The sequence below is a fragment of the Rhamphochromis longiceps genome, linkage group LG4, assembly GCF_057381845.1.
Source record: "Rhamphochromis longiceps isolate RC_006_pf linkage group LG4, R_longiceps_female_GT1.1, whole genome shotgun sequence".
In the NCBI taxonomy this organism is placed as follows: domain Eukaryota; kingdom Metazoa; phylum Chordata; class Actinopteri; order Cichliformes; family Cichlidae; genus Rhamphochromis; species Rhamphochromis longiceps.
In genome coordinates, this window is record NC_140560.1 from 15,145,611 (window position 1) to 15,159,817 (window position 14,207).

Here is a 14,207-nt window from a genome sequence, read left to right on the forward strand (position 1 = left end):
TGCCCATCCCGCCACCTTTTCCCTGACTCGTGAGTCAGTCAGCTACATAATCCCCTTGGCAGAGATAATAAGGCTCACACTGCAGTGTCACTGTAGTTAAGTAGAATAATTTATTGCATTTCTTTATTTAGTCATCTGTTTCAGTTCATTAACAATAATTACAGGTTTAAAAGCTCATAGCATTTACAGAGCAAACAAACTTGTCTCTCTCTCTCTCTCTCTCTCACACACACACACACACACACACACACACACACACACACACACACACACACACACACACACACACACACACACACACACACACACACACACACACACACACACTACAATCAGAGACTTATGGAAGCTTGTGACTGCATGTTCTGGTAGAGATTGGTAGTGGCTGCAGGGAACATGAAAATATGCTCTCTACAAAGCCTCTTATCAACTCTCCAAACTGTGCCAAGCCTCTTCAGCATGTCCGTGAACTTCACTATCATTCGGCTGCTATTTACAGTAGCAAGATGGAAATAACAAGAGACCGTATTGCTCCGAAGTTCTCATTTTAGAAACTTGTTGAGGACTGTACAGTTAAAAAAATAAGAATGTTCCGAGCATTAAGACTTCAGCTGCGTGAGGATGGCACAGAAAAAGATGGTGTGTGAGCGAGGAGGAGAATGGCAGGAAATTATGGGAATAGATGGACTGAAGAGTGTGCTTTAATCCTATAATTTACAAATCAAGTCACAAATTCAAGTTAAAACACACCAGTTTCATTCAAATTGATCAAACACTGCTGTTTGGAGAGACAGGTTACCCATTACATTCATTTCTCCCCTCGTTGGTTAGCTCTTAAGATTATTGCAGTAGTAAAGCTTCATTCATCTGATTAAAAGAAAAAGGAAAAAGAAGAGGAGCATGTGAGGGTTTCCCCCCGTGACACTCATGTGAGAGCTGTGACTTGTTCCTGAAAAAATTTATCTGTAATGCCACAAGAATAACGAAAAAATCCAAACATTGTGTTTTAGAAATTTTTGGAGGCAGTAAGCTCTTTTTAAAAATAACCCTCTTTTTCAAATTAAGGTGTGAAAGCATTCATCTAGTCAAAGCCAGATCCATGGAGAATGAGCTCACGTTAGCGTGTCAGGAGGAAACCAGCAGATACATTCAACCCAAGTGTTGTTTTGTGCAGACTTGAACATCCAACATCACTAACATTAACCTGTGAGTTTAATTCAACAAACCAACTTTTACTTTTCTAAAATAAACAATAAATAGCTTCTCAGTTAGCAACCTGTGTCCCTACAGACTCTCAGAGTGAATGAATAACTGAATGAACAGACTTGAGCAGTACTATTCCAGTTATTTTACAGCCCTTGAGTGATCCCGATCAGATTTCCCATTAATTCTTTTGGTTAGTCATGGCACCGATTGGTTATTCAGCTTTATGAATTAGATGAGATGGTGAACATTTACAATTTGAGACCTGCTCCCGCCTAGCTTATGCTAGAGATGACTTGATAAATTTTTAAATGCGCTGCTCACTAAATGGAAAAATATGTAAAACCTACAAACACACCCCACCCAACCCAGCAGCAGTTGCAGGGTGACAGAAACTGCTAACCCATCTGACTTGCAGTGGTGTTCTGTGTTTAGCATAGTCGTGAACACCACCGAAATGCATGTGGTGACCCGGTATGTGAAAATATGACACAAAAATAGGTCTTCGAAAAGTGCAGCTCGCAGCAGTAGCGTGTGGTATGTGTTTTGAGCTCATACACAATCAGAATGAGTAAAAAACGTTGCTGGTTGCGCGCCTCGACACACATGTGCCAAAAAAAGAAGAAAAAGAAGAGAAAACACGAGCTTAGAAAGCACGGAAAGCCAAATGTGCTTTGAGCCCTCGTTGACCAGTGTCTGTTTTGAGTCTTTCTTCATGTGCAAATACAAAATGTTGAGATGCTTCCGAAAGCCTCTTGGACTATTCACATCACTTTCTAACCTACAGTTTCCATCATGAGCTTGGTATATTATCTATCACACTGGTGACTGCACGAGTACTGCATGTTCCTTAATCCAGCTCAGGTGAGTCTGGTGTTTCAGTGTCTAACTCTGCATTATCAGACTCTGCAGCTGTCACGCCTTCTCTTTCTTGCTCGAGGTCCCCATTGAGCTCTTTAGGTGTGCCTTCACCTTGTATTTCATCTGTTCTCTCTGGAACCTCATCTGTGGGTGTGACAGTCTCGGTCGTCTCAGTGGTTTCCTCTTTTACCGTTGCATCTGTTTCAGTCTCATCTATCGGCGAGCCGTCCTCCTCGTCTTTCCTAACCAACTCGTCGTCCCCCTCCTCCTCCTCTGCGATAGAGGCATCTGGTCTCTGTAGGGACTGAGCCGCTGTGACGTGGCCGGTGCACAGGTGCAGGCGAGGTGGGTCGGCAGGCGGCAGCAGGGTGAGCGACTCGACGCTCAGGGTGTCTGCGCTGTTGTCGGTAAGGAGTGAGATAGTGGGCTGGGAGGCTGGGGTGAGGCTCGGGGCCAGAGCTGGAGCTGGAGCTGGGGTTGAGGGAGCAGAGGAGACTAATGTTACTTCTCCACCTCCTCCTTCACTTTCTCCGCCTGAGGACGAGGGCGGAGTGTGCTCCAAAAGTATACCGTCATCTAGGAGAGTGATAGAGAAGACAGTGAGGGAGCTAAACTCAGAGGCAGATATTTCTACGGATTAGCACTGGGGTGGGAAATGATGTAGCTTGTAGCACAGTCCACACAGGGGACTGTGGGTAAAAAGAGTAGCTTCGAATTAAAGGAAACAGATAAAAATACAGAGGCACTGGGTGAGTGTATCAAGGTCAATTTAAAGAAAGTTCATATCGGAAGTCTTTGCATAACAGGCAAAAACCTTTCAGTGCTCCCTTATTCACAGGGTGCCAGAACCACCGCTAACTCTGCACGTTAGAGTTGGCAGATTTTCACACTAGTGCCCTTCCTGATAAAACCCCAAATGAATCTGTGTTTCCTCCTGGGATCAAACCAGGGATCTTTCACTTGTTGGTTAAATGTGTACAACTGTACCATATTCCATTTTGGCAAAATTCAGTATTTTCCAATTCTAAAGGTTTCTGAAACCTTTAAAATTTTAAATATACCCAGCCAATAGGAACCTGAGACCACTGAGGATTTGCATCAACTGGAAATTGAGGCACACAAAGCGCTCTGTTTACACTGTAAAGAATCTGCCAGTCCCCGCTGACAAGGTTAAGACTATTTTCTAAGCCTCTTAGAGCCTAAATGTCCTCCATCATGGAACCACTGCACAATCTGATTTTAAACAAAAACCCAGCCCTGACTGTATACTATAAACTACGATGTAGGCATACTTACATCGTAAGAGTGTGAGGTATGTTTCACAAGAGTAAACAACAACAGAAAAGCTGTTTTAGAGCAATAAAATAAACTAGACGAGTATGTTTGCATGATTTGGAAACATTTGGTCTAGCCTGCTCCTTCTCCACCCACATTTGTCTTTAAAAAAAACAAAAACAAAACAGTTTCATCTATTCAACTCCTGCATCACAAGCATCGCTGTTCTACTGTTATCAATCCCATCAGTGAATCCGATCAGAGCAGCCTTTACCTGCTTTGGTATTCAATTCAATGATTCCCAGTTTATCATGTGGTTGGTGGTTCAATCATGGGCCCTTACATATGACAGTGTTATTGTGTAACTACTAAACCCCAAAAATGATCAGTATATCATCAGACATGTCTGTGTAGAGACACGCAGATTATAGCTTTTTATAATCTTCTGTGTAAAGTCCCTTAAACAGCTGATAAGCCTCACTGTTTTCTCTTTTATCTTATTCACCATTCAAAGACTGTCTCCCTGCACATTCAGACAATGGCCATGCTGGAGCACCTCTTTTCTGACGCACAGGTTGTCATGCCAACGTTGCTTTGCAAGCTTGACTATTGCTTGGAAAGACATAACAGTGGACTCATGAGCAAGAAAATGGCTGTTAATTTATTTTATTTATTCGGCACCAATCCACAACAACAGCTGCTTCATGTAGCAGGAATCTACTGAATCTGCAAGGGAACAGTGCTGTGTTGTAACTATTTAACTGATGTGGGAGGGAGCCAATATGATCATTTACATTGTCACGTCGACCACACATAGGCATCTATACGACACAGTGAAACACCACTGCCAGCTACTGTGGTTTTGGAGGTTTGTGTATGTAGTTGTATTATAGTTACAAAACTCTCCATATGTCAAGGAGGTGTGTGCGCATGCATTGTAACACAAATATAGTTGCTCGGCACACTGGCGTGCTACAATAATTTGCAAAGGACTGAGTTCCTTTGTCACTTAAACGTTTTATTTAAATTCAGAGCATGTGTAATATAAGTTTGTCTTCATGCTTACGCCTGCAGGAGCTGTGGTGGTTTGTGTGCGTCCGTGTGAGCGTTACCTGCAGGACTCTGAGCTGATGTCGTGCTTGCAGTAACAGAGTCGCATCGCCCCGTGCTCCCGCTTCCACTGGAGGGAGGTGAGGGTGAGGAGAGGGGTGAGGGAGTGTGCTGGGGCACGCAATGAGCCACTGCAAACCCTGGAATGAGTGCAACAGACAGACCCTTGCCATTAGCAACTCAAACTGTCTCTTAAGTGTTCTCTGCTACAAACACACATAAAAAGAGGCGTTTTTATTCCAATATTCTACAAAATAAACTAATTAATGTGGCTCGTAAAAAAGCTTGGGTAAAATTTAGAAACCTCTACGCTTGGGCAGATCCCACAGCTTGCAAACATTTCCCAAGAAACAGTGTCTGTTCTTGATTTAGAAAAGGCTTGATTTTAACTTCATCTGCATGCTACATATTTCCACAATGAATCCAGCTCATCCAGATGTTATTTTGCTTAACCTGTATATTCCTCGCTCAGTTTCTTAGAAGCCCATGGCTGTTAAATATTAGCATAAGGGTCAGCGTATCACAAGCATTTACTGATGTCATGATAACTTTTACGTACCCACTGGGACACCTGTGGCCAAAGCCGATATGTTTTTGGATGTCTGTCTGTCTCCTTTTAAATGTGGAATCTCTTGAACATCTGAAGAGAATTTCTTCAAGTGTGACACCAACTTTTACTTGCAAGGATGAACTAATTAGAATTTAGTGAACAAATAAATAATAAAGTCAAGGTCACAGTGACCTCGAAGTTACTGTGGAGGGAAGCTTCATTATCTTGCACGAGACTCCATTTGGATAAGAGGGTGAACTGAGTGAAATCTGATGGTCAGTCAGACCTGCACCTGAATAAAAACCCTGCGGTCGTACCTCAGGATGTTCAGTGCTATTCGTTACACTATTTCACTGCAAAAAACGATGAAACTATGATTTCACTGCGACACTTTCAGGACATTATTCACCACCACAACACAGCAACAGAAGCAGCAGTTGTGAGCATATTTAATATTTGGCAGATACAGATTTGGTAAACAAGCCCTTTATACCTGCTTACACACTACACACACTGGACTGACATGGTAAGGGCATACAGTCGTATTAATTGAAGCTCCAAACTGTTTCAGCTGAGGTAATGATACCGTGTCAAGATTTAAGAACAGGCTTCGTAATCTACCCCACTTGTTGCCCTCTGGAAAAATAAAACTACTAATTGGGTGCCTTGTAACTCCAGAGGAGATTCTCCTGCTAAGGAGGACAAAAGAGTCGTATTCAGGAGCTGAAGATACAGTGAGTACAGTGATATAACTCACGGAAATCCATTGAAAAGGGATTATATTAGTGTACCCAGTGGGACTTACTCACAGGGATTATATTACAGGAACAGACAGAGCGACCGAAGTAAAGCACAACAGTACGAACAGTATTCACTACTTTATCGAGTGAGGAACCATATACAGGGAACTTCACAAGATCTCAAAATAGGCCTTGCCACATCACTGTTAGGTTTTAGAACCACATGGATTTCTCTAAGCCAATCAGCATAGATCAGGCTATGTAACAGATAGTGACATCATTGTTTCTAACCAATCAGCAGTAACCCACAGCATTTCGACTTCAGTTCTTTTGGAATTTGGGAAATTTGGTTTTTCGCCCCTGCCCACTCTTTCATCTGTGGTCATAATACTGAAACTAACAGTGGTGGGTTGATGAAACTCACACATTATGTGGTTGAATAGTTGCCCTAAATGTTCAGATATGTGTTGTTTGTGTAGGATTTCTTGAAATGAGTGAAATTTTGGAATGAAAAAGGTGGCGCCACATTTGATCGTTTGACACGTTCAACTAAAACTGGAAAGTCTATTTTTAGATGTACACCAGATGCATGTACTAAGCCATACTTTGGGTATTAAAAAAAAAAGGTATCGCACATCATAATGTAGCGCTCAATAAGTAAATCCCAGTAAACTGGATGTTGCCACAGGATTGTGTACTATAATACAATGAGAAATTCAACACATTTAGACATTTCCGAGCCACGAATAGTGAACAGTGTCATTATGTTTAGTTTTATGAGCTTATAACACCTTTTATTGCACTTACATTGCCTACACTGGTATCTTGTCTGCTAAAGTTGATTTAGTAATTCAATATGTATGATTTATTTAGTTAAGATTGACTTTGTGTTCTATATTTACAATTTAGATCTCAGTATTTTTCAGTAGATCTACACTTCACTGTTAATGTTTTGTTCAAAGTGGGCTAAGTATAGACTTCAAAATGGACACTTTTTCTTTAAAGCCGTCTGCTCGGCTTCTTTATGGAATAAGGGAACTGCAATTCAATTCAGGTTTATTATAGCAGAAATCCCAACAATACCCAAGGGAACAACTTCTGTGTTACAGAATAGAACATCCTGTGTTTGAGAGTACACACATACTCAATTTTAGAGTTGAAGCGATCTTAACGCTCTGAATACGAGTATAAATATCTCAGCTGGGTTTGATTTCTCTTGAACCTTCAGTTGTGTCACATTACAGCCTCACTAAGAACCATGAAGAAGTTAAGTCACTGGGCAGGACTGTACTTTGATGTGGGTGATATATTTGTGACAAGCAGACATGTCAGTTAAGGAAGTTAAAATAAACATTTCTATGTGTTTTCTTGTACATTTAACATGTAAACAGTGTATATTAACTTAATTGACCTTCATTGTAACATAAAAATGTCAAAGTATTTCGATGAGCGCCCTGTAAAGGATGAACAAATGCAAGAATTTTTAAAATGCAAGTAATATGAAGGGACTTTTCAGCTCAGTTCTGAAGAATCCCTTTTCTATTTAAAGCATCTAATCTATGTTTTTAGTGAAGCACTTATCTAATGTTCACCCCAACACTAAAGAAATAAAAGCAATAACAAAACCATAGTACCACTGGGTCAGACGCTATAAACAGCTGGTCTGAGATAAAAGCTGAGACGGTACGTGCATCTGTGTGTTACCTGGTACTTTATCGACAGAGGCAAAAACTGATCTATTTGCCGTGGGATCATTTGGTGCCCGCCTAGACTGCTCGTAGAACCGGAAAGGCAGGCCACTGGCTGAAGTGTTTGCAGTCTGAGCGAAACCCAACACCTCTGTTGCACTGGGCTGCACAGGCAGGTCCAGCAAAGCTAAAGAGAGAAAGAAAAAGTGAAAGTGTAGCACTGACCTGTGGGACAGGTTCATGTTACAGTTAAGGATCCAGTGCAAACTCCAGGACACAAAATACTCACTTGTCCTTAATACAATGACAGTATTGCACAAGAATCTTGAACCACTCCTTTTTATAATTTGCAAAGCCAGTGCAAAGACGTCATAACATGCAAACATACATGGAAACAGTATAAAGGATACAAGGAAAAAATGAAGCTGATGCCAGGCAGAAGCTTTTCAGATGGTATTGCATGGTGGTACAATTGTTCAAATTTGGATTCATCACTCCATCAGACCTGTTGCCACTGACTTTCAGTCCAATTCTTGTGGAATTAGGCACAACTCAGGCTTTTCTCCCAGTTTCCCTTCCTTAAGAATGGCTTCTTGGGAACTATCTTTCCACTGACATAATTTCTGATGAGGCTTTTTAAAGGGCACATTACACACCATACTCAGGTATTCCAAGGGTTTGGATAAAAGAAAAAAATACATTCAGCAAGCCTGGAGAACTGTTGCTCACGACGTCTGTAAAATTAAAAGCGAAAGTCTGGCTCCATGGAAGCAAAACAAAGTCAGGAGTGACGGCTTTCTGTACAGTACAGTAAATTTTATTTAAGCAAGAAATGTTTTTGTATGCACAATTATATCGGCAATGAGTCAATCTGACACTGTTGTTGTGACCACACTGACTATTTTGGTGAGGATCACATCCTCCTCAACTTTGCTGCATTAGCAGGATTTTATATTGTTATGAGTTTTGTGTAATTCTAAAGAATCTGGACTTCAGTGGGGGGAAGTACAAGGGACTGACGGGTAAATCCATCCTTATTTGCCAAAGGACTTTTTAGTAATTTTTGTGTTAAAGGAAACACCCACCACTTTAGCCAGAAGATGGTCAAACATATCCTGGCATAACAGCAGGCTTATTATAGCAATGTAAGAAATGACTCTGAGATCATCAGAGCGTCACAAAAAGAAAACAGACATACGACTGACAACTTTTTAAAAAAGGGGAAATATATCACTTTTAGAACTTAGAAGAAAGCCAGAAGCTAATTCAGGGAAATGACCTACACTACGTCAGTTAACAAAGAGATGAACTTTCACTTCTCTTGGACTGAAGTTTCCCAAACACAAAATTTAGTAAATTGAAATGTCTTTTAATAACTAACTAACTAACTAACTAAATAAATGTCTCAATTTAAATTTTGCTTAAATTGAATTTTAGCATTTTGTTGAGGCTGTGAAGCCTTCCTAATGTTTGCTTCAGTTCTGGATTACTGATTTAATTTTTCACTGTTAAATTCTCACCGTAGGTTACTTCTGTTTTTTTAAGTTTCTGTTGGCCGTTTTACCATGTTCACCAGAAAGCAGCGACTTTCTGTTTTAAATAAAGTGTGTTTTCTTGTAAAAGCTGCTGTACTGAACAGTTTCACAGCACTTTCTAGAAGACTTTCAGTCTCAGCGAAAACAAGCCACTAGCTTAACGAGAAAAGGGTCATTTTGGGTAAAAACAAAAGATTTAAAAGGTGGTTTTTCTCTGTGTTTTCTAACCGGCAATCCTTTGCATCTTCATCCGCCGGGCCTGGATACGGCCTTTGGCTAGCCTCTGTTTGGCGATGATGCAGCGAATGTGGTCTGCAAAGATGAAGTTGGCCTGCAGAATGGGCAGGGGCTTGGCGTGGGGGTTGGAGCTGGGTTTATGAATGACAATGTTTAACGCCCTGCTGTCGTCCTCAACGCCGGACACCTGCATGTCCTGTTGAAAGAGGACAAAAAATGCAAGATAAGATGGATCAAATTGTGTGAAATAGATCTGCATTTTAGTGTCCCCAGAGGGACAACAAAAGCTGACTTCACAAAGAGTCAATAAACACTGAAAGAGAAACTAATTATTGTAGAAAAATAATTGATTTCTGTGCATTTGTTTTACACTTGCATTAAATTAAAGTTCATTACATCGATTAAGGGTTGGGGGGGTGGTTCCCTAATATTTTTGCTGGGAGTTGGCAACCCTATTAGTTAGGTAGGTACAGTGGGGCAAAAAAGTATTTAGTCAGCCACCGATTGTGCAAGTTCCCCCACTTAAAATGATGACAGAGGTCAGTAATTTGCACCAGAGGTACACTTCAACTGTGTGAGACAGAATGTGAAAAAAAAATCCATGAATTCACATGGTAGGATTTGTAAAGAATTTATTCGTAAATTAGGGTGGAAAATAAGTATTTGGTCACCTCAAACAAGGAAAATCTCTGGCTCTCACAGACCTGTAACGTCTTCTGTAAGAAGCTTTTCTGTCCCCCACTCGTTACCTGTATGAATGGCACCTGTTTGAACTCATCATCTGTATAAAAGACACCTGTCCACAGCCTCAAACAGTCAGACTCCAAACTCCGCCATGGCCAAGACCAAAGAGCTTTCGAAGGACACCAGGAAAAGTATTGTAGACCTGCACCAGACTGGGAAGAGTGAATCTACAATAGGCAAGCAGCTTTGTGTGAAAAAATCAAATGTGGGAGCAATCATCAGAAAATGGGAGACATACAAGACCACTGATAATCTCCCTCGATCTGGGGCTCCACGCAAGATCTCATCCCGTGGGGTCAAAATGATCATGAGAACGGTGAGCAAAGATCCCAGAACCACACGGGGGGACCTGGTGAATGACCTGCAGAGAGCTGGGACCAAAGTAACAAAGGTCACCATCAGTAACACACTACAACGGCAGGGAATCAAATCCCGCAGTGCCAGACGTGTTCCGCTGCTGAAGCCAGTGCATGTCCAGGCCCGTCTGAAGTTTGCCAGAGAGCACATGGATGATACAGCAGAGGATTGGGAGAATGTCATGTGGTCAGATGAAACCAAAGTAGAACTTTTTGGTATAAACTCAACTCGTCGTGTTTGGAGGAAGAAGAATACTGAGTTGCATCCCAAGAACACCATACCTACTGTGAAGCATGGGGGTGGAAACATCATGCTATGGGGCTGTTTTTCTGCCAAGGGGACAGGACGACTGATCCGTGTTAAGGACAGAATGAATGGGGCCATGTATCGTGAGATTTTGAGCCAGAACCTCCTTCCATCAGTGAGAACTTTGAAGATGAAACGAGGCTGGGTCTTCCAACATGACAATGATCCAAAACACACCGCCCGGGCAACAAAGGAGTGGCTCCGTAAGAAGCATTTGAAAGTCCTGGAGTGGCCTAGCCAGTCTCCAGACCTCAACCCCATAGAAAATCTGTGGCGGGAGTTGAAAGTCCGTGTTGCTCGGCGACAGCCCCAAAACATCACTGCTCTCGAGAAGATCTGCATGGAGGAATGGGCCAAAATACCAGCTACTGTGTGTGCAAACCTGGTAAAGACCTATAGTAAACGTTTGACCTCTGTTATTGCCAACAAAGGTTATGTTACAAAGTATTGAGTTGTATTTTTATTATTGACCAAATACTTATTTTCCACCCTGATTTACGAATAAATTCTTTACAAATCCTACCATGTGGATTCATGGATTTTTTTTTCACATTCTGTCTCTCACAGTTGAAGTGTACCTCTGGTGCAAATTACTGACCTCTGTCATCATTTTAGGTGGGGGAACTTGCACAATCGGTGGCTGACTAAATACTTTTTTGCCCCACTGTAAGTACTCTTTAAAATACCAAAATGGGGAGGATGGTGTAGGTTTAAATTTATTAGATTGATCAATGTTGCTGAACTATAAAATGTTTTGGGTGGAGTGCATTTTTTTGCATACAGGTATAACAGAATAGCTTAAGTCTCTTGTTTTTTAAAACTTGAGTATGAACTTACACAAAATGCAGCAAGATATTTATAAAAAACAGTTTTATTGATTACAAAATGCGCTATATCGGATTCATATCGGTATCGGCAGATATCCAAATCAGTATCGGACATTAAAAAGTGTTATTGTGCCATCTCTAAAGTATAGTAGGTGAGCTAACACAGCCCTCAGGTATACGCCAGTGCTGATGGATTTGAAGATGGAGAGCGTACTATTAACCGTAAAACTTTTACCTGTTAAAAAGGAGAAAAAAATTAAATAAAAGAGGTGAGACAGGTATTTGACTCTTTCTGTGCTTTCTGTTAAAGCACATGAGGCTGCAGCATGCTAAAACAATCAACAGATAATATACGGGCGTAAGCCTTGGGAATTTCCAGGTGTAATGAATAAGCTGAGTCATGCTGGTGCTTGCGTCATCTGTGTTCCTTTCATGCCTGCAAGCAAACTGTACATTCAGTTTAGCATTCTCATTTTACTAAAATGCTTCAAAACATTTCATGACAAGTTAAAGCCACTAGTATAAATCCACTATTTTCTTTAGGACACGGTTTCTTTCTAATTGGAATTATGGTTATTTTCAGAGGACAGGAAGCGTATACAAGTCTTTCACTTCGGCTGCTGAAGAGTTACCTGCTGGCAATAGTATGCGGAACAAAATTCGCATTTTCACTGAAACAGGTGAACTGCAACTGCACAAACCCTCAAGGCATCACTAAGAGCTTTACATGTCTCTTGTAAAAAGGACACAATGAATTGAGTATACAAAGAAAATGCCTGAGTAATGAGAACGCAACAAGACAGCAATACAAAACATCCTGTGCTAGAGAACAAAAGAGCAGAATTACACTGGAGAACAAAAAAGAGATAAATCAATATGAACAAGAGTGAGTAAGTAATGAGTACAATATTGCAGAAAAAAATTCATGGTTTTCAATCAACATTTAATTTCAACTGAAAAAACAAAACAACAAACGTGTACACTTTTTTTTTCTTACTTGCAAGAGGCCGGCAAATTTGACGACACCCCATCCAAGGCGTTTGCTTTCTGGTTCCACCAGACTCATCTGGTACACATCTACAGCAAGGAATCTCTGGGCCTGTCCCCCATCTTTACTGACCACCATACAGGCTATCAGGTCACTGTTATCTGAAAAAGGGATCACAAACATAAACATCAATGGGTTTTTTTTAAATGTTTTTTTAGATCTTTTTTTTTAAACATATATAAAAATTGTAATCCATTTTTTAAACTGTTTACAACATATTTAATATGGCATTTGGAGTTCGAGCCCAAAACAGCATATTAATAATATGTATATTATTAAATAAAGGACTATTTACTTCTGCCAAAGTGTTTCAAGTTAGCTCTGAGGCGTTTCACACACACCAGTCAATGTCATGACATGTCTGTAGAGACAGATCAAACATTTGTCATGTACTGACTCATGTCAAATGTATTTGTGTAGCACTGGAGGGCCTTACAGCAGGATAGAAAGAGGAAAAAATGACAAACATATATAGGTTATGATATAAATTAAACTTTGATAAAAATCACAAGCAAAAAGCAACCTCGACTAGACTTGTTTCCATGTTCAAAGACGTCTAGTTATTTACACCTGCCACGCTAGTGTTTACTATAGATGTGTTTACTATGTCACCACCAGTCCAGGTTGTTTCCACTACAACCTTGGTAGATGCAATGTCAAACACTGTGAGAGGACCCAGTCCTGTATGTTATGGCCCCAGGACAGCTGCTTTACTCTGCAATGTGCATGGGAAGCTACCCACTAGAAATATAATCAAACAAAAGTTTAAGAGGAGGATACAGACATGATTTATTGATAAGCCACTTCAAATAATAAACTTGCTACCCTCGATTTAAATGACTGAGATCAAAATGAAGCAAGTTTTAGCTGATCGCAGGTGTTCAGGAAGTTTTTTCATGCTCAGTAGAGCACGCGCTCAATGTTCTCACGAAAAGTGAGAACATTGCAGTACTGGACATGCCAACTGGACACGATTACACAATGCAACGCAGTAGCAAAGCACATGACAATAATTGTTGGACAGGTATCGAGGCAGGTGAGATCTAATGTCAGTAATCCAAGTGTTTAAATACAGTCATAGTAATGTCATAGCCAATAGTAGTTGGATTACCATGGGAAAACTTTTCCAAGAGGTAATGAGGCTCTCGGGGACTGAGGTCAACACCCCAAGTAGTCCACACACCACATGCATGGGACTGTTTATTCACCAGAGTTCAGTCCCCAGAGTAGTGGGAAATAACTGTGCCACCCCCCACGCCTACCTAATTTCTTTTGGAAAGCTTGTCGGGTGAAAAGGTCTTAAAATATGGAGGACATTTAAAACAAGACAGTTTGGCCACTTAAAAAATAAAAAGGTGTTTCCAGAAAGTGTGTCAGACAGCGTACAATATTTAGCAATAGCAATAGTTATAATATTTTATATGTATTATTAAATGCATATTGCATAATGTATAGGTCCTTAAGTATCAATGAATCAAGATGCAATTCAAGTCCAGACTTTCATCTTTAATTTAAGGAGTTTAACAAAAGCATTTCATGAAGTGTTTAGGAATTATGGCCCTTTTTATACTCAGTGTATGGAAGAGGGCTTCCCTACAAGTATCATTTGTATTGTGGTAACTTGTACAGCACTTTCGGAGCACCTCTGCCCTTTATTAAAAGCACTTTAAAACTAGAACTAGCACTGCACTCAGTACCCCATTTGCAAAAGTAAATCAGACATCTG

General features: G+C 40.6%; 1 protein-coding gene across 4 annotated transcripts in view; it reads right to left on the reverse strand.

Annotated features, from left to right (window-relative positions):
- Positions 1 to 87: 87 nt before the first annotated feature.
- The window catches only part of clec16a (C-type lectin domain containing 16A), a 60,063-nt gene continuing 45,943 nt past the window's right edge, over positions 88 to 14,207 (reverse strand). For 3 of the 4 annotated variants that reach the window (XM_085403476.1, XM_085403474.1, XM_085403477.1), the window contains 5 exons: positions 12,431 to 12,582; positions 9,191 to 9,395; positions 7,444 to 7,614; positions 4,452 to 4,589; positions 88 to 2,640 (listed from right to left, as the gene is read on the reverse strand). In XM_085403476.1, coding sequence (XP_085259602.1) covers positions 2,054 to 2,640; positions 4,452 to 4,589; positions 7,444 to 7,614; positions 9,191 to 9,395; positions 12,431 to 12,582 — 1,253 coding nt within the window. In that variant the 3' untranslated portion in view covers positions 88 to 2,053. The remainder of the gene's footprint in view (positions 2,641 to 4,451; positions 4,590 to 7,443; positions 7,615 to 9,190; positions 9,396 to 12,430; positions 12,583 to 14,207) is intronic. The other variant, XM_085403478.1, reaches the window with a different exon arrangement.